The sequence below is a fragment of the Panthera tigris genome, chromosome A2 (genome assembly GCF_018350195.1).
Source record: "Panthera tigris isolate Pti1 chromosome A2, P.tigris_Pti1_mat1.1, whole genome shotgun sequence".
In the NCBI taxonomy this organism is placed as follows: Eukaryota; Metazoa; Chordata; class Mammalia; order Carnivora; family Felidae; genus Panthera; species Panthera tigris.
In genome coordinates, this window is record NC_056661.1 from 97,232,997 (window position 1) to 97,255,382 (window position 22,386).

Below are 22,386 nucleotides of genomic sequence, written 5' to 3' on the forward strand. Positions count from 1 at the left end.
AGCTGACTGTTAAATTTTCAGGAATTATATGTTGGTAGTTTGAAACTAGCCATGGTTGGAATAATGACACCATGGAAATTGGCAAATACTGCAATCCCCCGGGCCCCCCTAATCCCTGTGCAAAGCCTGTTGTTAAGCATTATCAGTACACCATTGACATGGTAACCTGTTTTATTACATTTGTTTTATAAACGAGTGTATACTGGGGCACCTGTGTGGCTCAGTTGGTTGGTTAAGTGTCCAACTCTTGATTTCAGCTCAGGTCATGATCTCACGGTTTGTGGGTTTGAGCCCCACCCACATCAGGCTCTGCACTTACAGTGCAGAGCCTGCTTGGGATTCTCTTTTTCTCTCTCTCTCTCTCTCTACCACTCTCCCCGTTCACCCTCTCCCTCTCTCTCTCTCAAAAATAAATTAACATTAAAAAAATCTGTTTAAAGGGGTGCCTGGGTGGCTCAGTCGGTTGAGCGTCCGACTTCGGCTCAGGTCATGATCTCGCGGTCCGTGAGTTCGAGCCCCGCGTCGGGCTCTGTGCTGACCGCTCAGAGCCTGGAGCTTGTTTCGGATTCTGTGTCTCCCTCTCTCTCTGACCCTCCCCTGTTCATGCTCTTTCTCTGTCTCAAAAATAAATAAATGTTAAAAAAAAAAGAAAAAGAAAAAATCTGTTTAAAAAAGCTAGTATACACCTAAATATACAGGAAAAGTTTTAACACATTTAGAATTTCAGTCTAGTTTACAAGAAATATTTTAAAATTTTTAATATTTAATGAAACTAAATGTAAAGTTTCAGGCCAATAACCAAGCTGCCTGATATGCATTAGACCTATAAAATGTATTATTAATTTGCTTTTCAAAAAAGTAAATAAATGCAACTTGATTCCTTAGGTTAAAGTCAAACAGTGAAATGAACATGTATTTGGCATTTATAGATGTTCAAATTTAACTAGATACACAGTTCCTACTGTTATTTTCTGGTAAGAATGATGAGAGAAAGAGTCTCAAGATAGGGAGAGGTAAGGCCCAATGACATAAGAACTCCAGAGTTCAACATGATCGGAGACCTCTGTGGCTCAAGTTTAGGGGATGAACTTTATGGAAGAAATACCAGAGAACTGACAATATCTCATTCATCAGAGTAAAGATAAATCTGAGTTTATTCGACCAGCTGAAATCATTCCTTATGCGACTGGACACAGTGTCTCCACCTAATTCACTACCCTGAAGAGGAATCAGAATCAAAATGGCATCTGGATTTATGAGGAAATAGTTGTTTGACGTTTTGTTCTGCATTAGTGTAGTCAGACCTGAAATTACAAGTACAAAAGTCAAGGTTACAAGAGCTTAAGCATTTATATACTTGCAAAGTATTTGGAACTTAGGTTTTATAACCCAGCTGTGTAATAAAGTCCCTGAAAAGTAAGGAAGTAATTTCCATACCTTCTGAGGCATTTGTGAAGCTAGAAATGTGGAACCTGGCAAAATACACTTGTGTATGAATTACCTTCTCCTGCCAATTAACCTTGATTTTGATGATTCTCCAGGGACTGTCATACATGTAAAATTGGTTTTCTTTGTTATAGGTTCACCTTGCAGACAGAATCACACTTCTTTCTATTGTGGTCAAAAAGACGTAACATAAATTTATTATCGGCTTTTAAAAATTGTGCAATGCAGTAGTATTAACTGCATACACATTGTGGTGCAACAGAACTCTAGAACTTTTTCATTTTGTAAAACTGAAACTCTGTCCATTGAACCATTCCTCTTTTGCCTCTCCTCCCCAACTCCTGGCAACCATTATTCTACTCTCTTTGTTTCTAAGAGTTTGACTATTTCAGATACCTCCTATGGGTAGAATCATGCAGCGTTTATCATTTTGTGACTGGCTTATTTCACTTAGCATAATGCAACTAAGGTTGTAGCAGATGACAAGATTTCCTTCTTTTTATTATTTTTTTAATGTTTATTTATTTCTGAGACAGAGAGACAGAGCATGAGTGGGGGAGGAGCAGAGAGAGAGGGAGACACAGAATCCGAAGCAGGCTCCATACTATGAGCTGTCAGCACAGAGTCCTACTCGGGGCTCGAACTCACAAACCATGAGTTCATGACCTGAGCTGAAGTCGGTCGCTCAACTGACTGAGCCACCCAGGCGCCCCTGTTTCCTTCTTTTTAAAGGCTGAACATTGTACGCATATACCACATTTTCTCCATCCATTCTTCTGTTGATGGACATTTAGGTTGTTTCCACATCTTGGCTATTATGAATAACACTGCAACGAACATTGGTGTGTAAATATCTCTTCAAGATTCTATTTTCAATTGTTTTGGGTAAATACCCAGAAGTGGGATTACCGAAAGATTTGGTAATTCTATTTAAAAATTTTTGAGGGTCAACAATAGCCAAACTATGGAGAGAGCCAAAATGTTCATTGACTGATGGACAAAGAAGATGTGGTATATATATAAAATGGAGTATTACTCAGCTGCCAAAAAAGATGAAAGCTTGCTATTTGCCATGACATGGCAGCTAGAATGTATTATGCTAAGTGAAATAAATCAATCAGAGAAAGAAAAATACCATGTGATTTCACTCATATGTGGAATTTAAGAAACAAAACAGATGAGCATATGGGAAGTGGGGAAGGAGGGGAGAGAAGAGACAGAAACAAACCACACAAGACTCTTAATGATAGAGGACAAACTATGGGTTGACAGAGGGAGAGGGGCGGGAGATAGGCTAGATAGGTGATGGTTACTAAGGAGGGCACTTGTTATGATGAGCACTGGGTGTTGTATGTAAGTGATAAATCACTGAATTCTACTCCTGAAGCCAATATCCCACTGTATGTTAACTAAAATTTAAATTTAAAAAATAATAAATTTTTCCTATAGTTACATAATAATAAAAAAACTATCTTTGAGAAGCCTCCATACTGTTTTCCATAGTGGCTGTGCCAATTTATGTTCCCACCAACTGTGCACAAGGGTTTCAATTTCTTCACATCCTCATTGCCAGTGCGAATTTTCTTGTTTTTGATTTTGTTTTGATAATAGCCATTCTAATTGGCATGAGGTGATATCTTATTGCAGTTTTGATTTGCATTTCCCTGATGATTAGTGATATTGAGCATCTTTTAATATGCTCGCTGGTCATTTGTATTTCTTCTTTGGAGAAATGTCTGAGTCATTTGTTGCTCTTAAAATTAATTATTATTATTTTTTATTATTGAGTTGTAGGAGTTCTTTACATATTCTGGATAGTAACCTCTTGTAAGATGCACGGTTTGCAAGTATTTTCTCCAATTTTGTAGGTTGCCTTTTCACTCTGTTGTTTCCTTTGCTTCACGAAACTTTCCAGTTAATACAGTTATATCTGCCTGCTTTTGCTTTTGTCACCTGTGTTTTTGGTTTCATATCCAATAAATCATTGCCAATTCCAATGTCATGAAATGTTTCCCATATGTTTTCTTCTAGGAATTTTATAGATTCAGGTCTTACATTTAGGTCTTTAATCCATTGAGTTCATTTTTGTATATGGTGTAACATAAGGGTCCAACTTCCTTCTTTTGCAGCTTTATATTCTATTTTCCCCACACCATTAGAGAAACTGTCCTTTCCCCCTTGTATAGCCTTGGCACTTTCATTGAAGATCATTTGGTCATATGTGTAAGAGCTTATTTCTGGATTCTCTATTCTGTCCTATTGTTCTATATATCTTCTTGCCAGTATCATAGTATTTTGATTACTATAGCTTCATAATATGTTTTAAAATCAGAAGGTGTGAGGCCTCCAGCTTTGCTTTTCTTTCTCAAGATGAAATCACACTATAAAAAATTTTTTTAAAGTTTTTATTTATTTATTTTGAGAGAGAGAGAGAGGGAGAGAGAGCACAAGTGGGGGGAGGGTCAGAGAGAAGGAGAGACAGAATCTCAAGGAGGCTCCGCACCATCAGCACTAAGCCCAATGTAGGGCTTGAACTCACGAGTCGTGAGATCATGACCTGAGCTGAGATCAAGAGTCGGACGCTTGACCCACTGCACCACCCAAGTGCCCCTTAAAAAAATTTTTTTAAAGTTTTTATTTATGGAGTCACACTTACAATAAGGAAAATGAAACAATGAAAACTGACTAGGAGACAATCACACTTTTAACAATGAAAACTGGCTTTGAGATAATACTCTGTGTTAGCCTTTTATACATTTTTATCCAGTGTGGTAAGGTCAAAAAGAATTTTTAAGCAAGGAATAGTTAACTTTAGCTTAAGTCACAGATTCTGTAAATTTCAACACAGAATGAAATTATTGATCTAATGTTTTGATACTTTGATGAAACACATTTTTTATTTCCAATTCTGTTTACGTATGGTGTATAGGCTCTCATATAACTGTGGAATTTAAATTATTCCACTTAGTTTTAGCTTAGCAATTCCTTTTTATTTTAATTTTTTTAATGTTTATTTATTTGGGAGAGAGAGCGAGAGAGAGCATGAGCAAGGGAGGGGCAGAGAGAGAGAGAGAGAGAGAGACATAGAATCTGAAGCAGGCTCCAGGCTCTGAGCTGTCAGCACAGAGCCCAATGTGGGGCTCGAACCCACAAACTGTGAGATCATGACCTGAGCCAAAGTGGGATGCTTACCCGAATGAGCCACCCAGGTGCCCCATAGTTTAGCAATTCTTAAGCTATAATAAGAATTAGCCCTGGCTGACATATCTAGTACCTTAAGAGAACCATTCAGTGAAAGACAATAGCATTAATCAATAAAATAACTCAGTTTGAAATATGGAGATCATACTAAATCTAGGCAGTTGATTGGGGGGCTGTGGAGTTCATTATAGATTAGCCAAAGAGTTTTTCTTACAGCTTTAATATAGATAGATACATAGATAGATAGATAGATAGATCTATCCACACACACAGATATAATATACATACATTTGGCCCATCTAAAGTGTACAAATCGATGTGTTTTAGTATATTCACAAGATTGTGCAACCACCACCACAAAGTTTAGAACACTTTTTTTTTTTAAACGTTTATTTATTTTTGAGACAGAGAGAGACAGAACATGAACAGGGGAGGGTCAGAGAGAGAGGGAGACACAGAATCTGAAGCAGGCTCCAGGCTCTGAGCTGTCAGCACAGAGCCCCACACGGGGCTCAAACTCAGGAACTGTGAGATCATGACCTGGGCCGAAGTCAGACGCTTAACCGACTGAGCCACCCAGATGCCCCTAGAACACTTTTTAATCCCCTAAAAGAAACTCCATACACATTAGCTGTCCCAGCTCCATACCTCTAGTCCCAGCCTTAAGCAAGAGCTAATCTAATTTCTGTCTACAGATTTACCTATTCTGACATTTTGTGTAAATGGAACCATACAGTATGTGGCCGTTTGTAATCAACTTCTTTAATTTTGCTTAATGTTTGCAAGCTTTATTCATGTTATAGCATGCATCGGTACTTCATTTCTTTTTGTTGCCAAATATATTCCATTGTATAGATATGCAATATTTTATTTATTCATCATTTGATGGACACTTGTGTTGCTTTCCTTCTTTGGCTATTTGTTAATAATGCTGTTGCAAACATTTCTGTGTATAGGCCAAAGATTGCTAATGTGTTTGAAAATAAAGAAGGGAAACCTTGTGGATGTCTGACATTGTAAAAAGAACATTATGCTTCAACAGAAAACTATGCATTGCTTAGATCACATTCCTTCAGGGATCTGATTCTGGTTTCTCATTGTCTTTGAGCTATTTTACAACTCTTTAAAGTATAGGTAGCTGATAGCAATGCAAAATAATTCCCATCTCTAGACCTACCACTTTTGTTTTCATGTATACATGAATTTCCATATTTCTGATCTATATATGTGTGTTTTTTAAAAATACTCTCCCTTGAACTGGTTGTAATATCTTGCCAGTTTCCTCATTAACGAATGAAAATCGTGAACATGTTTTTATTTTTAAATCTGCATGGGAGTCATGATTTTACCTGTTTAAAAAAGTTCTTCAACAACATGCTCAATATTTGTCTGCCTCCAAAACTTCTGCATTTTCTGATGGAATTAGAGGTTCAGTGGCTCTGAGAAGTATTCACCAGTTGGTCCAAAAAATTCTGAAATCTCAACAAAGGTAGCTAACATATCACTGTACTCTCAGATTTAAATACATTCTTTTTTTTTTTTAAGTTTATTTCTTTTGAGAGAGAGAGAGAAAGAGACAGAGAGAACGCAAGCAGGGGAGGGGCAGAGAGGGAGAGAGAGAATCTTAAGCAGGCTCTGCACTGTCAGCACAGAGCCCAATGTAAGGCTCAAACTCATGAACTGCGAGATCATGACCTGAACCGAAATCAAGAGATGGACACTCAATTGACTGAGCCCCCCAGGTGCCCCTCAAATTTAAATGCATTCTGTCTAAGAGATTAAAATTTTCATGGATAGTTTTGAAGTTAGAGGAACGTTTTGAACAGAAGGACTCAAGGAGACCTCATAATTCTTAGAAATGTTGAGTACCACATTTATAAATTTTTCTAGCCTGCTTGAATCAGTGTAGAGAGCCAATCAAAACAGTACTTTAAGCAATGGTTGCCATTATGTTAACCAAAATAATGTTATAGCTTAACATTAAGCTAAGAGGAGAACTCCACAACCAAAAACACAGCAGAGAAGATGGTGTAGCATGGCTTCTGATACCTCCTATTCATGGTCCCAGAAGCTTCCCCACATAGATGACAACCCTCTATACTGTGGTCACCAAATAGTGATTCAAGAATAAGAACTGTAGGGACACGCTAGACATTAGCAACTTATTAGATTCTAATATCAGTTATATCATCTAGTGTTTCCCAAACATCCATCCTCAGTCCAGCTGTACAACAGAATCACCTTTGGGACATTTTGGAATTTACTAGATTCCACCCCACAAATTCTTATTAGGAGGGCTGGCATAGGATCCAGGTGTTTGAATCTGATCAAGCTCTCTAGGTGATTCCGATTTTCACACAAGGTTTGGATATAGTGGATACAATACCACTAACAAAGGGAAATATTTTCTAAATATTGCAATATAATTTATGTGTTTTCTTATATTATTATCCAAGCATTCTTTACCAAGCTAAGGGTAGCTAACATTTGTCTTTCATGCCTCACACTATGCCAGGGAATTAAATCCAGAGAGTCAAATTTTCTATGAGCAAAGAATATAGCAGAGTTTTATTATTTAATAAAGTTTCTAGGAGCACCTGGGTGACTCAGTCCGTTAAGCATTCAACTTCGGCTCAGGTCATGATCTCGTGGTCCGTGAGTCCTGGTCCGTGAGTATAAGCCAGTGTTGGGCCCTGTGCTGACAGCTCAGAGCTGAAGATTGCTTCAGATTCTAGGGCTCTTTCTCTGCTCTTCCCCCGCTTGCACTCTGTCTCTGTCTCTCAAAAATGAATAAACGTTGAAAAAATTAAAAAAAAAATTCTATAAATCACATAACTGTTTTCTTTTGAACTTAACTAATATACAAGGCATTTATGTTTTTTCTTTTAATTTCTAAGTCCTACCAAGAACTATTCAAAATCAATTGTGTACCTGATTTCTGCATGGTGAGCCTAAAAGATAGTGATTTCTAAGAAACATTTTGTGTCAGTTCTGAGTGGTTTGCTTCTTGTATTTCTTAGGTTTACATCCCCAAACACATGGTTAGAATCTTGCAGAGAAGTCAAATCTTCCATAGTTGGAGAAAATTTCAGTGAAAGCAAAATAAAAGTCATTATAGTACGCATTGACCTTGTGATCAGAAAGGTTTCAGTGACGTGACGATTATGTACAAATATTTTGGAAACTGTGTCTCTATGTAAATATGTAAATTTCTGGGTCAGCACTCATCTGAGAGTATCTCAGTGTCAATTTTAATCTTAGTGCTAGATTTTTAAAGGTGCACTGGCTTTCAGAAAATAAAGCTACATCACATAATAACTATTTATACACCTAAATGCCTCATTTGACCTTGGTCCAACTCTACTCTGGGTGAGCATGTGGTAGTCTGTCATTTGGTTGTGTGTCGTTGGCTTTGCTTAATCTCTGAGGCTCTTGAGATGAGCTCAACTTATGAATTTGCAAAATATGTATACTTTGCTAAATTGTATCATAGTACATTGTACTTAAATACATGTAATTTATTATAAGAAAATTATTCAGGCAGTCTTCACAAAATCATGGCAGAGTAGCTTGTTAAATTCTAGAGAAATGCAAAAATTCTTTTAAAATCCTTGAAACTTGGTTCCCTTCCCTTTAAAGCTACAACAGGTCAAATTTACATTCCTGGCAAAGATGATATCTTGTTTTTGTTTTGTTGAAACTGTAGTATTGAACTCCCTTCTAAAATTTTAATTAATATCAGCTCAATTTCATTTCACATTAATGTGTTTGTTTCTATTCTCAGTATCATAAAATATGAATTTCATTTCCTTTGAGGATTCAGCTAGGTGTTAGGCTGTTTTCAACTGTTCACTATGCTGTTTCTGTATTCATAAAATAAATAAGATGTTTACATTCTTATTTCAGTTTTGGTCACAATTCAATATGGGAAATAAATAGCATATTGACTTTTTGCATGGACATATACCACTGTGTCCATGGTGTCCATGGCTTTCTTTTAAAAGTAACTTGGTAGGTGTGCCTGGGCAGCTCAGTCAGTTAAGCATTGGACTTTGCCTGAGGTCATAATCTTGCAGTTCGAAGATTTGAGCCCCGCATTGGGCTCTGTGCTGACAGCTCAGAGCCTGGAGCCTGCTTAGAATTCTGTGTCTCCCTCTCTCTCTGCCCCTCCCCTGCTCACACACTCTCTCTCTCTCTCTGAACAATAAACATTAAAAAAAAAAGTAACTTGGTAAGGGAGTAAACACTTGGTTTGTAGGGCAGAGCATTATTAATGTAGAATTTAACAGTGTTTTGTTCTATTAAACAAAAATCAAGAGCAGGATTAAGACACAAGATTTTCTGGACTAACTGCTTTATTTTAACTTATACAAATACATTTTTAGAAAGCTATAGTCTTATAATTTCAGTTTGGAAGTATTTTCTTCTAACAATACCAAGAAAGCCCAGAAAGTATGTGATCCATCCACACATTTAGAATCTAATCAAAGACACTAGTTGAGTGAAGAAATTTGTAATGGCTTAATCAAGAAACAAAGATCAGCAACACTTCCAAATACAATTACAGTGCTGGGTACTGTCCTAGGACATGAATAAGAGTATTGGTTTCTCTAGATCTGCCCAGTGATTAGGGTAAATATTTGTTTATTATTCATCCAATTCCAAAATTAATGGTATAGAAACATGTAAGGCATTATGATATATTTTCAAACTTTATGTTAAAATAATGCTAATTGATAAAAGTCTATGCTGGACATCAGGATTATGGCTAAGAACCTATGGAAAATGTAAGAACAACTTCAGTGCAAATTTTTTATTTTTTCTAAAAGTAGATAATCAATCACAGGTGCAGTTCAAATACTAGGTTTTTTTTTTAATTTTTTTTAAATGTTTATTTATTTTTGAGACAGAGACAGAGCATGAAGGGGGCGGGTCAGAGAGATAGGGAGACACAGAATCTGAAGCAGGCTCCAGGCTCTGAGCTGTCAGCAGAGAGCATGACGTGGGACTCCAAGTCACAGACCGTGAGATCATGACCTGAGCCAAAGTCGGAAGCTCAACCGACTGAGCCACCCAGGCGCCCCTAGGGTTTTTTTTTTTAAGTGCAGTTTATTATAACTTGGATTTTATACCAAATGGGTCTGTAATGGACCTCCTCATGGTCTAGTTCTGTTACGAGAACTAGACTGGAAATGGAAATAAAGTCAGAGAAATTTCCTACAATTTGTTTAATTGTAAACAAACTTTATTTACTTTAATAATTAATTCACCAAGACTAATGCCATGGAATAGAGAAGCTACTGACACACCTTTGTTATTCTTCGTTTCCTTTCTCCATATTTTACAATAAGAGTGTTTGGGACAACTATTTCCTCCAACAGTTGTGTGCAAAGAGCTATGTTATCATATGGCTTGAGAAATTCGCTTAGCATTTCTAAGGTAAAAGAATAGTGAATATGAATTCCAGTAAAATGTTTTCAATTTGAATTTCAATTTGACACTTTGCTAACTTCTTTCAGTGAAGGATTACGTTGCTTCTCCCTTTTTGTTTCTGTCTTGAAATATAAAGTTATTCTGAGGCAGAGTAGACAACACGTCAATCCCATGGATGCCAGAGTTCAGGTGCACCCTGTGGGTGGAGGATTGGCAGATAGAGTACCACCACCAGAATCCTTCTGCCAGAGGGGCTAATCTGCTGAAAGTAAAATGGGCTTCTGTAGAAATAGATAAAGACCTCACATTTGTTTTTAACATGCATTTTATACCATTATAAAACTGAAAACTGAGAAGAATGATTGGAATAGCTATTGTTTCAAGCTTAGAAGCAGTGACAGTAATGAAAACATCTTACCAATGTAGAGTCCAATAAAACTCTTGGTTTACTGTGTTTTGTGTGGGCAACCGTAAAGTAAAAAAAGGGAAAAAAGAGAAGATGCATCACTTCGGCCTAATCACACTGTGTAAATCTATTATTATTTATTTGTAGAACTAAGGTATTAATAGGAATCCCAAGAAGTTCTATGGTTTATTACTTGTAGCAAATAAAAGTAGCCAAACCTACCATGAGCCTACTTTTAGGCTGAAAAGCCAAGATAGTGGATGTATTATAGAATGAGAAATGGATCAAAATAATGGTATAAATTTTCAATGGCATGCTCAAGCCATGAATGTAGGTAGAAAGCAATGCTGAATCATTATCACTTTATCTAGGAAGCAATGACACCTTCTAGATAGAAAATTTATTGATTTAAGCTTAATTTTATAGTTAGTATCATAAAATCAGACTGATAATAGAGATCTCTGATGTATTCTGAACGTAAGCCTGAAGACTCTCACTATTTTACAGAAATAATATTTCACCTCTACAGTGGAGTGTGTGTGAAATATCAAAAGACTGAAACACTTACTGTAAGATAGAGGCGCCTGGGTGGCTCATTGGCTCAGGTCCTGATTTTAGGGTTCTGGGTTTGAGCCCATGACCTGCTCTGTGCTGACAGCGTTGGGCCTGCTTGGAGCCTCTGTCTCCCTCTCTCTCTCTGCCCCTCCCCTGCTTGTGCACCTCTCTTTCTCTCTCAAACATAAATAAACATTAAAAAAAATAAAGAAAAAATACAGTACATGGTTATTTTAAATGGTGGACCTTTAAGATAACTGAATACCAACATTTACATCTGAAGGGGACAAAGCACCCTGATATTTGCAAATGTGAAATAAGCAGTTATAAACTTTTGGTAAAAAAGTTGCTTCATTATTTCATTACTATCAATACTTTCTTTCTTTCTTTCTTTTTTTTTTTTAAGTGTATTTATTTTGAGAGAGAACTTAGATGAGAGTGAGAGCACAAGGGGTCAGATGGTGGTGATGGCCGGGAGGGCCAGAGAGAGGAGAGACAGAATTCCACGCAGGCTCCTCATGCTGTCAGCACAAAGCCCGAGGTAGGGCTCAAATTCACAAACCTTGAGATCTTGACCTGCACTGAAATCAGGGTCAGACGCTTAACCTACTGAGCCACCCAGGCACCTCTGAACACATTTTTCTTATTAGTATTGGTAAAGAAACAGTAGTAAAAGTAAAATATCCTTTTATGCTAAAGTTATGTGTAAACTTACCTATACAAATTGCTCTTCCATTACTTTCCTTTTCCATAAAGAAACTGTAGACACCTTAACTTTGTTCTATTCTTTTCTCTCTGTGACCCTCTGTTAACATACAAATTAGCCCGGGGCCTTCCTGCTTTAAGGAGTGATAGGCAGTCTTCCGGTTTAGCTTAATTTAACCTAGTCTTAACATTTGATTCAGGCTTGATTTAGGCTTAATCTTATAACTGCACCCGATGTTTCACTTACACACATGAATAATTTAATATTTGACCAGTTACTCAGAGTACCAATTATGAAAACTTAAAGAATACATTGAGCAAACCCCTGAAGCAACATAAAATACATTTTATACTTAAAAATTTTTTAAATTAATTAATTTAAATTAAATTAATTTTTTTAATTAAAAAAATTTTTAAGTAGGTTCTATGCCCAACATGGGGCTTGAACTCATAACCCTGAGATCAAGAGTTGCGTGCTCTATTGACTGAGCCATCCAGGCATCCCACCTTTTGTACTTTTATTGACAAATCTTATGGTCCATTTTTACTAGTCATGGTGTTACTCGTTACAAAGGAAATAAGAATAATAGCTCACAATATTCTCCAGGATTTATGAAAGAAATTATATGTGAAAATCACTCCCCCTCCAAAGTGTACTTTGTATATCTCACATATCAATACTAAATATCATCTTTTACACCCTAATACTCCTCCAGCCCCTTTCCAATTGGAACATGCAAAATTTATGACCTTGAATCCTCAATACACTAATGATCTATTGATCATTATAACCCTTATAAAGTCAGTATATCTTTTCTAATTTATAGAAATACAAATGTTGTCCAGGATAGCGCTGTCTGAAAGACATTTCTGTGATGGAAATGTTCTGTATCTACACCATGTAACATGGTAGCCACTAACCACTTATAGCTACTGAGTCCTTCAAATGTGACTAGTGGGACTAAGAAACTGAATTTTTAATTGTATTTAATTTTAGTTAATTTAAATAGCCACATTTAAATGAGCTAGTAGACCCTTGAAACATTCAGAAATGTGTTAGAAATGTAAAATAGATTATGGGCAATCCAGAAATCTTAAAATTATCAGCATGATGTTTTAAAAACTGTCATTCATTCCTTCAGTATTATGAATTTTTCCAGAAGGTTCACATAAAAAAAAAAAAAAAAGAAAGAAAGAAAAGAAAAGAAACCCAAAGCAACCAAATTCTTTAGGCTGCTTTTCTGTATGAATCATCTTTTTGCAAAGAGGTGTAAGACTGATTTTATTGCCAACTCTGCCCCCTCTTCTACAGACAGAACTCAGTGATTAGGTTCTTGCATTTATTTAGGTTATTCTCCTAAAAAACATGGTTTCCATACTGCAAATAAGTGACAGGAACTTTTCCACTAAATTATCCCAGACAGCACAAATGTTCTTTCCAAAAGTGGAGACTAGAACCACAGCCCCCTCACGTTGCCTGCTACATCTGTTTATGCTTATAGAAGTGACATCCACTTGTAGACAGAGAGTGCCAATTTCTTGGGAAAGCACCCAGAATTTGGTGAAACTTGAAAAAATTTCACTGTTCAAAATGAAAGATACATAGAATTGAGTAGCTACAAAGGCCTTTTGAAATTAAGCAAGAGATTTTGCTCCCAGAGTAGAGATTCTGTATACAGACTTGCTGGAGTTCATATCGGACTTTAATTATTTACTAGTTGATAAAGCTGTGGGTAAGTTATAAAACCTAAACCTCAGTTTTCCCATCCGGAAAATGCAGACAATAACAGCTCTGTTGGGAAAACTGGTGTAAGACTTTGAAATGGGCGAATATCACTGGGTGTCCTTTCAATGGAAGGCTGGATGTTATCTACGGGACTTTGAGTTTTTGTTTCTACACCTTTGGTCTGCACCTTTGGCCTTTGACAAAGCCATTTTACTATTCTGTAGGCTGTAGAAACTTATGGTAATGTAAATGTTCTTATCTATAGGAATGCAAAATAATTTTGTTTAGAGATACAATTGATTACTGCCCTGTAGAACAGATAATTCAAAACATTAAATTTTTGTGCCTTATAGAATATTAACCAGTCTTCTCTCTTTGCTGTTTGTCCGTAAAGGTCTCTTTTCCACATCCTTGTTTGAATGGGTTGTAATATCTTGCGATTCCCTTCCTAATTAATGTGCCAAATGGCATTTTGGACACACTTTCATTTTGTATTTCTATGAGAGTTATGGTTTACCCTCTTGAAAAATTGTCCTTTAGTCGTTTTTACTCTATGGAGGTTTTGGAGGATTGGCTTAAAGATCTACATTGACAGACATGATCAGTTTCATAAACATTGCCACAAAAAAGACACTTGGGGTATCTTTTTAGGAAGGAGGTAGGAGTGGGCACTGAGCATTTATAAAAGAGGAGGGTGGGGGGCTGAGCAAGTCAGAAGACCTCCTAATCCTTTTCCTTTTAACAATGGAGACTTGAGGTCAAGGTGGGTGTTAGGCCGGGCAAGGCGGCCTAGGTGAGGGCCAAACCGGCCTGGAGAGTAGCCTGGGGTTTTAGATGCCCTGGGGTCATGAAGTTAACTGCATACTTTGTGCAGGCCCAGTAGCAAGCGGACCAAGAGCCCAGTTTCTGCCGAACCAACCCCGGTAGCAGAAAGGCGGACGGGCCCCAGAAGGGCAGGCCTTGCCCTAGGCCGGGGAGGCCCCTAGCCCACGGCCGAGGGGGTGGGGCGGCCTCGCCTCGGGCCGGTGCTTTTCGCCCTCGGTTGGCCGCCAGAGGCTCCCTCTCGCTCCCTCTCCTGGGATTTTGCTGCCGGGCTCCCTCTCTCTGCGGCCCTAGAGTTAATCCCATCAGCCGAGGTGAGGCACCTGTTACCCTGGGCCTTCCTCACCCCTGCGGCCTCTCTCCCACTACACCCTGGCTGCCGGGCGGCCCAAACGGCCCGCAGCGGGTGACCGCACGTGGGCCAAGCCCCTTCCGCGCCCCGACCCCCCTCCCCGGGCCGGCCCGAGTGGGCGAGCGTGTCGCGGCCCGGGCCGCCGCCCGCCCGCAGTGGCGTTGGGGAGCGCAGCGCGCCTCCCGGGGCCGCCCGCCGCGGGCAGGGCGCGCGTGGGGGCCGCGGCGCGAGTGGAAGCGGCCGCCGCAGCCGCCCTCCGCGCTGCGCCGTGAGCGGCGGGTGGAGGGGCGCCGTGCGGGCCGGCGCGGATAGAGCCGCGGCCACAGTGGGGCGGGGGGCGCCTCTGAGGAGGGGGTGGGAGCCGCGGCCGTCCGACCCTCCCCGCCGGCGGCGGCTCCCGCTCGGGTAAGGGGGAGGCTGTGCGCGGGGCGAGGAGTTGGGGAGGGTGGAGATGAAGAGGAAAAAAATCGGGATGTACAAAGGCTGAGTTGCAGGCTGGGGGTGGGGGTGGGTTGTGGTTGGGGAGCGATAGGTTGAGGATCGGAGGCATTATCAGTGGGATCTATTGTTTCCTGGCACATTGGGAGGAAAAACAAAGGGATTTATTATCATTACCCTGTAATTTTTTTTTCTTTTTCTTTTTTTAATGTGGCCAAGGAGCTCGGCTCTCTCGGTGCCACACTGGGATCCGCCTGGCAGCCGCCGGGAGCCGCAGCCAATGTGTTAGGACTTCAGGTGCTTTTTGGCACAAAGCTAGACTGCGACCTCCTACCATAGCGCTTGGCGTCACCTGCTCTCCCGGCCCTGCCCCGGGGCCGAGGGATTGCGTCCCGAACCAGGCTTGGGAACCGGCTGCCTCTCAAGTTGGTGTTATTTATGTTTGTCTTTTGTGAGGGCAGGTTTTGAGTCCCCCAGCGGCCTCATCTCCCCCGCCCCCGCCCCCTCGGGTTCGAATTGGCCGGGGAGGGAGTGGGGTGTATGTGTAGGGGGGGGAGGGTGTGTAAGGCTTAAACAAATGTCAGGGTACAAGGAGATTGTCGATGCTTTACCAAAAAACAGGCACCACACTCTCAAGCCTTTCTTGTTTGTCTGCATGGGCCATGCATGCGTGCTGGGCCAGGAGCCGAGTTTGGAGGCGGTTTCAGTGAAAGTGTGTGCTTCCTCAGCTGATTGTGCGTGAGGGTGATATGGCTCGGCCTAATATTAAAAGACAAAACAAAGCAAAACAAAATGAAAAATCTTTAGCACGACATTGTCTGCGCCTCAGCAGCTCTTGAAGTATTTGATTACTGGCATATTGATATAAAAAATCCAGCTGTGGGCTAGTGGAGACCAGCAAGCATGCATTGCGTTGCATTTTGAGCTTGTAGGAAGTTAGAGGCAAGTAGGAATAAACAAATCAGGGTTATGAGAAGAGGTTTCATGTTATGTTTGCTTTCTGATCGTCACGTTCTCCTACATTTATTCCCATGATATTCTACACCTCACTCTATAATGAATACTATCCACTCTTAGGAAACTTCCAAATATTAGATGTAACTGAACTTAGAGTGAAAGTTACTTTCATGTGAGAACTTTCTTCTGCTTGTTTTGGTCTGAAATGTACTAATGTTGTTTTGGGGATGCTGCAAATCAGAATATTGGACCAGAAAGAGTGAAATAAGCCTCTGTAGGCATATTATGGACTTTGTAAACATAGAATCCAAACTTTGAATTGTGCTTACCCAGAAAGAATAAATTCTACCTGATGTGGAGCATCCCAAATGAAATTCGTTTTTTTTTTTTCCTGAACAGTTTGATGATATCTTAAAGATCTAGGGACTGCTGTTTTGTTTTTTTTTTTAAGACCATTCACAAAAGCAACCAAAACTTAGTCTAAAGTAGTGTGCTTATGTGTAACTCGTGTGTGTATTAGTGTGTGATTTCGGTAGGGACCTCCAAATTGTGTTTGAAACATTTTTGTTACCAAGGACCAATCAGAGTTATAACTTTTAAATTCTTGGCTTTTAAATGACCATTTCAATAAGTAATTTTTTTTTCTGTTTGATGTATGACTGAGTCACTTTGAAAAGTGTATTCTTGGTTGACTAAACGTAAATTTTCAAATAAGTAAATGAATGCAGAAATTCATTCTTTTCTATTACAGATGAACCTCTAGTCTTGCTTTGAAAAAGCCATTTTGTGTAACTGTTGACTGAATAATTTCCTAATACACCTGTTGGGAGGATCACTGATACAGTATGCCATTTGAGAGGTACTTTTTCTTGACCAAATACTCTCTTGGTGATTAGAGAAGAGAGGTGTTTTGTTTTTTTGTTTGTGTTTTCCTGGTCATTATGAACATTGGCTTTTCACCCCTGAAGTAAAAATGTTGAAAACCGAGTCTTCAGGTGAACGAACCACTCTCAGAAGTGCCTCTCCTCACAGGAATGCATATAGAACTGAGTTCCAGGCACTGAAAAGTACCTTTGACAAACCCAAGTCAGATGGGGAACAAAAAACAAAAGAAGGTGAGGGCTCCCAGCAGAGCAGGGGGAGGAAATATGGCTCCAATGTCAACAGAATTAAAAATCTATTTATGCAGATGGGTATGGAACCCAGTGAAAATGCTGCGGTCATTGCCAAAACAAGGGGGAAAGGTGGACCTTCATCTCCACAGAGAAGAATGAGGCCCAAAGAATTCCTGGAAAAAACAGATGGCTCAGTTGTTAAGTTGGAGTCCTCTGTTTCAGAACGAATTAGTAGATTTGACACAATGTACGATGGCCCTTCATATTCTAAGTTCACAGAAACTCGGAAGATGTTTGAGAGAAGTGTGCATGAGTCAGGACAAAACAGCCGCTATTCCCCAAAGAAAGAGAAAGCTGGAGGGAATGAACCTCAGGACGAATGGGGTGGCTCCAAGTCCAACAGAGGCAGTACTGATTCCTTGGACAGCCTTAGCTCCCGGACGGAGGCTGTTTCCCCAACTGTGAGTCAACTGAGTGCAGTATTTGAGAACACTGATTCCCCCAGTGCCATGGTTTCTGAGAAGCCTGAAAACGAATACTCAGTGACTGGGCATTATCCCCTGAATCTACCATCTGTTACTGTTACAAATCTTGACACCTTTGGTCACCTTAAGGATTCAGATTCTTGGTCTCCTCCAAGCAAACACGGTGATGATGCAGAGGATGCTCAGAAGAGTAATACAAGTCCGGTACCAGAAGTGGCTTCGAAAAGTACCTCTCTAGCTTCAGTGCTTGGTGAAGAAACACAGCAGAGCAAGGAAGCCGAGGACTCCACATCTAACCAAGAGACTCCTGACAGAATTGACAGAGATCTTCCTGAGGAACCTTGTGCTGCAAATAAGGCGATGCCAGAGTCTGAAATCCTTTCACCACAAAATGTACCTTTAGAAGATGCCGAAGCTAATTTAGTTGGGAGTGAGGCAGCAATGCATCAGAAGAAAGAACTTGCAGGTGGTGATTTTACCTCTGCTGATGCTCCTGGATCCAGTTGTGGAAAGGAAGTACCCGAAGATTCAAATAATTTTGAGAGTTCCCATGTTTACATGCACAGTGACTATAATGTGTATAGGGTAAGATCCAGGTATAATTCAGACTGGGGAGAGACAGGCACTGAACAGGATGAGCAGGAAGATAGTGATGAAAACAATTACTATCAACCAGATATGGAATACTCAGAAATTGTTGGATTGCCAGAAGAAGAAGACATCCCAGCAAATAGGAAAATTAAATTTAGTAGTGCTCCAATTAAGGTAAGTATGTTTTCTCAGTTTGGTTTTGAAGTTTTTCCTAAGTTTGTTTGTGTTTGGTTTTGTCTTTTTTTTTTTTTTTTTCCCTAATATTTGGGCCTAAATGTTTGCAGCAAAGATTTGACAGCTCTAAGGATTTTGAGGTTGTTGAGATACCCGTGTTGTCAGGTGATTTTAAAAGTTTGGGAGAGATCCACATATTTCCTTAATATGCTTTATGGTTGCATAAACCAGTATTGGCTAAGAGTAAAGTTGAAGAAGTTTAGGGATTGTGAGATACATTCCAATGGACTGGAGTATGAATGACACATACACTGAAAACCAGGAGGGTTAGTTTGAAACAGAATTACCTCTTTAACTGATTTTACCTAAAATTAGCCAGAAGTAAGAAAATTTCCTGAATCCGAACACTCTAGGATATGAGGTATAATGTACAATGGGAGAGTTATGGTGACCTTGAAATAATAGTCTTATTTACTTGCTTAAAACATCTGAGTTATCTCTTACTTGAGTGTAAGTGGATTGTGAGGAATGTTGAAACTTATCTCTTTTTTTGTACTGCTCCTTGGTAGTGAAAATTTGATTCATGGAAATATATTAGCGGACTTAAATGCTTTAATTGGAAAGCTATGACTGTAAGTAGCTTTGAGTTCAGGATTTGTGATGTAGCACTGAAATGAAATTTTATGAAAGGAAATTAAATTGATTTGTCATTCCGGGATATATTTTTACCTCTTAAAAACTGAATAAATGCCAGTTGAATTCAGATTCTCTATTCTAATGACTTCACTTAGTTAACATTCGGTATAGAAGAAATAGCACAATGTACATCAGTAGCGGGTAGTGAAACATTATTAGCTGATAACGGCAATAGGGGCAGGAGGTAGTGGGTTGAATATCACAGTCTCCTTGGAGTGGTTTTTCAAAGTGTACTTGCGCACCAGCTCTGTCCTAAGATTGTGGCATGCCCTCCTAGGGGAATCTGGAAGGTTGTGGTGGTAGAATGTGTAGTCTGAAACCACTTCCTAGGGACTTCTAGCTTATCCAATATGTATGTGTCATAGATTTGGAATTTGATACGGTATCTTTTAAAAGAATCTAAAATCACTGTCTGTTGTTATTTCCACCTTATGAAACTTCCATATAAGGCTGTAAGATCTGTAGATTTACAGAGCAAAGAGAAATTTGACTTTGTCTTAATTATGAAATACTATTTTGAAATAAAGTGATAACCTGTAAAATTATTTATGGATGTTAGCAGGCGAACTTTCATCTCATTAGTGTAAGACAAAAGCTCTGGGTCAGAATGGGCCATGTCAAGTTAAACTATGTTTAAAATAACTGTAGATGTGTTATAAAATAACTAATATAGTGTGGTTTCAGAGTAAGCCAAGTTTCTTTGCTGTGCTTTTCCACTTTCCTTTGTGAGCCTTTCCCCTACTCCCTGCCCCCCCCCCCCCCCCCCCATTCTAGGCTCTGTCTTTAGAGGTGTCTTTCCCTCAGGCCTAACCAGAGAGCTCCAAAATTTCACCATGCGTGTTTCCTTCCCAAGTGTTCTCCTTTGAACATCATCTTTTTACCCCTTAGGAAGAAAGCAATAAGATTAAATTGTTTCACGTTGAGCAAGGCAGGAATAACTGAAATGAACTCTTCAAGGAGTTTGTTAAAACCAGTGACTAACTCCCTAATGGGGATAGCAGCTTATGAAAATTTATCAAGTCCAGCACTACCTACTCAACCAAAAGAGGCACCAGCCTTGTATTTGGGTCATGTGCTGCCCCAGACGTAACTGCACAGTAATAGATGTAATGAATTTTAAAGGATTTCTCTTTGAAATATGGCTGTTTATATGTGAACAAATCAGGTTTGGGGTATGATATTCTGAAATTCAAGTGATTTTTCCCCCCTACTATTGCTTATAAAAAAAGCATTTTGCCTCGTAACTGTCATGTAATAAAGAAACTATGTATTTCATGCAACAAAGAATGAAATAGATTACATGCATAAAAGTTTAGCACATTTTATCAAGAACATAGATCAAGATTAAGGTTTGTGAAGCAAAAATAATGCACTGCGTTTTAGTGGGCAGTTAACAGTACTAGTTGGAGTGGATTAAGTTTGCAAACAAAAGATTCATTCTTAGCCCTTTGTAATGAATAAGACAATTGCTCTTTGTTGTTGTTCTGATTGTTTAGCATGTGAGTGGATTCACTTGGGAATTTTGAGAGCTACTTTTCTACTGGTGGTGGTGATGGTAGAGTTTAGATTATTCTCCAATTAAGATTTTTGCCTCAGAGGGTGGTAATAATTAAATTCAATAAGTATTTATTGAAGGCTTGTCATGTGTCTGTTTTCATGCTGTTAGCTGCAGAAGACACACAAATCTGTAATGTTACCTCTTTCTTATGTGAGCTGGTGGAGTCAATTCTTAAACTTGATATTTAAAACCCGCATAACAGTCTGAAAACCTGTGCTGAAATGTCTAATGTCCTATGAGGACTTCAACTGTCCTTGGCTGTGCTAAATGCATGGACTGAACAGGATTTGATAGACCATTTGGAAGGGAGAAAATGCTGAGCCATTCCCTATGTATGTTTCCTTATTCTTTTTATAAAGATTCACTTATGGGATGGTAGATTATGATTTCCAACTTAAATCTTTTTCCTTTGAAATTTAAACATACTTCCTCTTTTAGCAACAATAAGTGGACATATTCCTTACAAAAATGATCTTTAGAACTTTTACATTCTTTTCCTGATAGTCTCATCTTAAGTCTTCACCAGGGTAGAATTTCTCAACACTTTCAGACTCTTGTTTTACGTCTTGTTTATGATCTTTGTATGTGTGATCATGTCTTCAGTTTTTATTTCAATTCTTCCATAGATGCCTTGAGTCTGTATTTTCCTAAGATACCTTAAATCTGGACCTAGAAAAACATCAGAGTAATAGCTGATCTTCCCTGTGTAGCATATTACTTATAAATAATTGTTGGTAAAATTTAGAAATGCATTGTTTCTTAATGGATTGGTTGATGTGTTTCATAGTGTTGTCAAAAATGGGATTAATAATGGAAAATATAAAATCCAAGTTTGAGATATGGAATGAGAGTGTTATGAACCATGCTAATTTGAGATGTGGAATTATGCCTTCATTCTCAGGAATTTCTCAAAACCAAGAGATCCAATTCATTGAATTTGCTTTAAATGAATCCAGGATAGAAAAGGTGACATTTTTCATTGTCTCCCCCCCCCCCCCCATTATTCAGAACATTTACTGAGCCCTTACTATGTGTCAGGAACAATGCAATATACAATAAAATGTAATAAATGCATAAAATGACCGGAGCTGATCAGGTCAGTGAGTGCTGGTAGATGGAAATGTATAGCCCATTAAGGACGCTTCTCAGGCTATTCTGCTCAACTGTTCTTCGATATTCTTTCTTAGGTCACTGCAACCTTCTTAAGGAAGTCCTAACCCTTTCTCTGTTTCCGGTAGCCTTTTGTCCTTTGGATAGGTGTTCTTGAAACACAGCAGAGATGAAAAAGGTTATTTTCCTAGTTTCCAGCAAGAGGGAGATTATAGGGTTAATGATAGGGTAAGATATATTGCGCTGTACTTTTCTGAGTGTTTTCTCAAACTGGAGCTTTACAGAGCTGAGATTCAAAGGAGAATCACCAAGGGCAGTATTGCTTCTCTAAACCTTACATGATACTTGTTGAAAGTGGGTCTCAGCATTCTCTATCTCTTCTGGAACTCTGAGTTGGTACACAGGGCGTATATGAGACTTTATATTCAGGATACTGTTCAGAATGTAGTGCTGAGATCCAAATTTCTGTCTTTTTCTTTCTTCAGATAGTCTCCCTCGGTGCTCTTAAACTTTAATATGCTTATAAATCACCTGGGGATCTTTTAAAATGCAGATTTCCAATTCAGTAGGTATTTTGTGGGAAATTATCTGGATGCAATGGTTAGCCTCCAAGTAC

General features: G+C 39.0%; 1 protein-coding gene across 11 annotated transcripts in view; it reads left to right on the plus strand.

The window, feature by feature from the left end:
• The first annotated feature begins 14,273 nt into the window (after positions 1 to 14,273).
• Positions 14,274 to 22,386, plus strand: part of PPP1R9A (protein phosphatase 1 regulatory subunit 9A) — a 323,173-nt gene continuing 315,060 nt past the window's right edge. For 5 of the 11 annotated variants that reach the window (XM_042966687.1, XM_042966710.1, XM_042966722.1 and 2 more), the window contains exons 1-3: positions 14,973 to 15,051; positions 15,304 to 15,509; positions 16,793 to 18,406. In XM_042966687.1, coding sequence (XP_042822621.1) covers positions 17,015 to 18,406 — 1,392 coding nt within the window. In that variant the 5' untranslated portion in view covers positions 14,973 to 15,051; positions 15,304 to 15,509; positions 16,793 to 17,014. Of the gene's footprint in view, positions 14,609 to 14,965; positions 15,052 to 15,303; positions 15,510 to 16,792; positions 18,407 to 22,386 lie in introns of those variants that run through there. The other 6 variants (XM_042966713.1, XM_042966716.1, XM_042966738.1 and 3 more) reach the window with 4 other exon arrangements.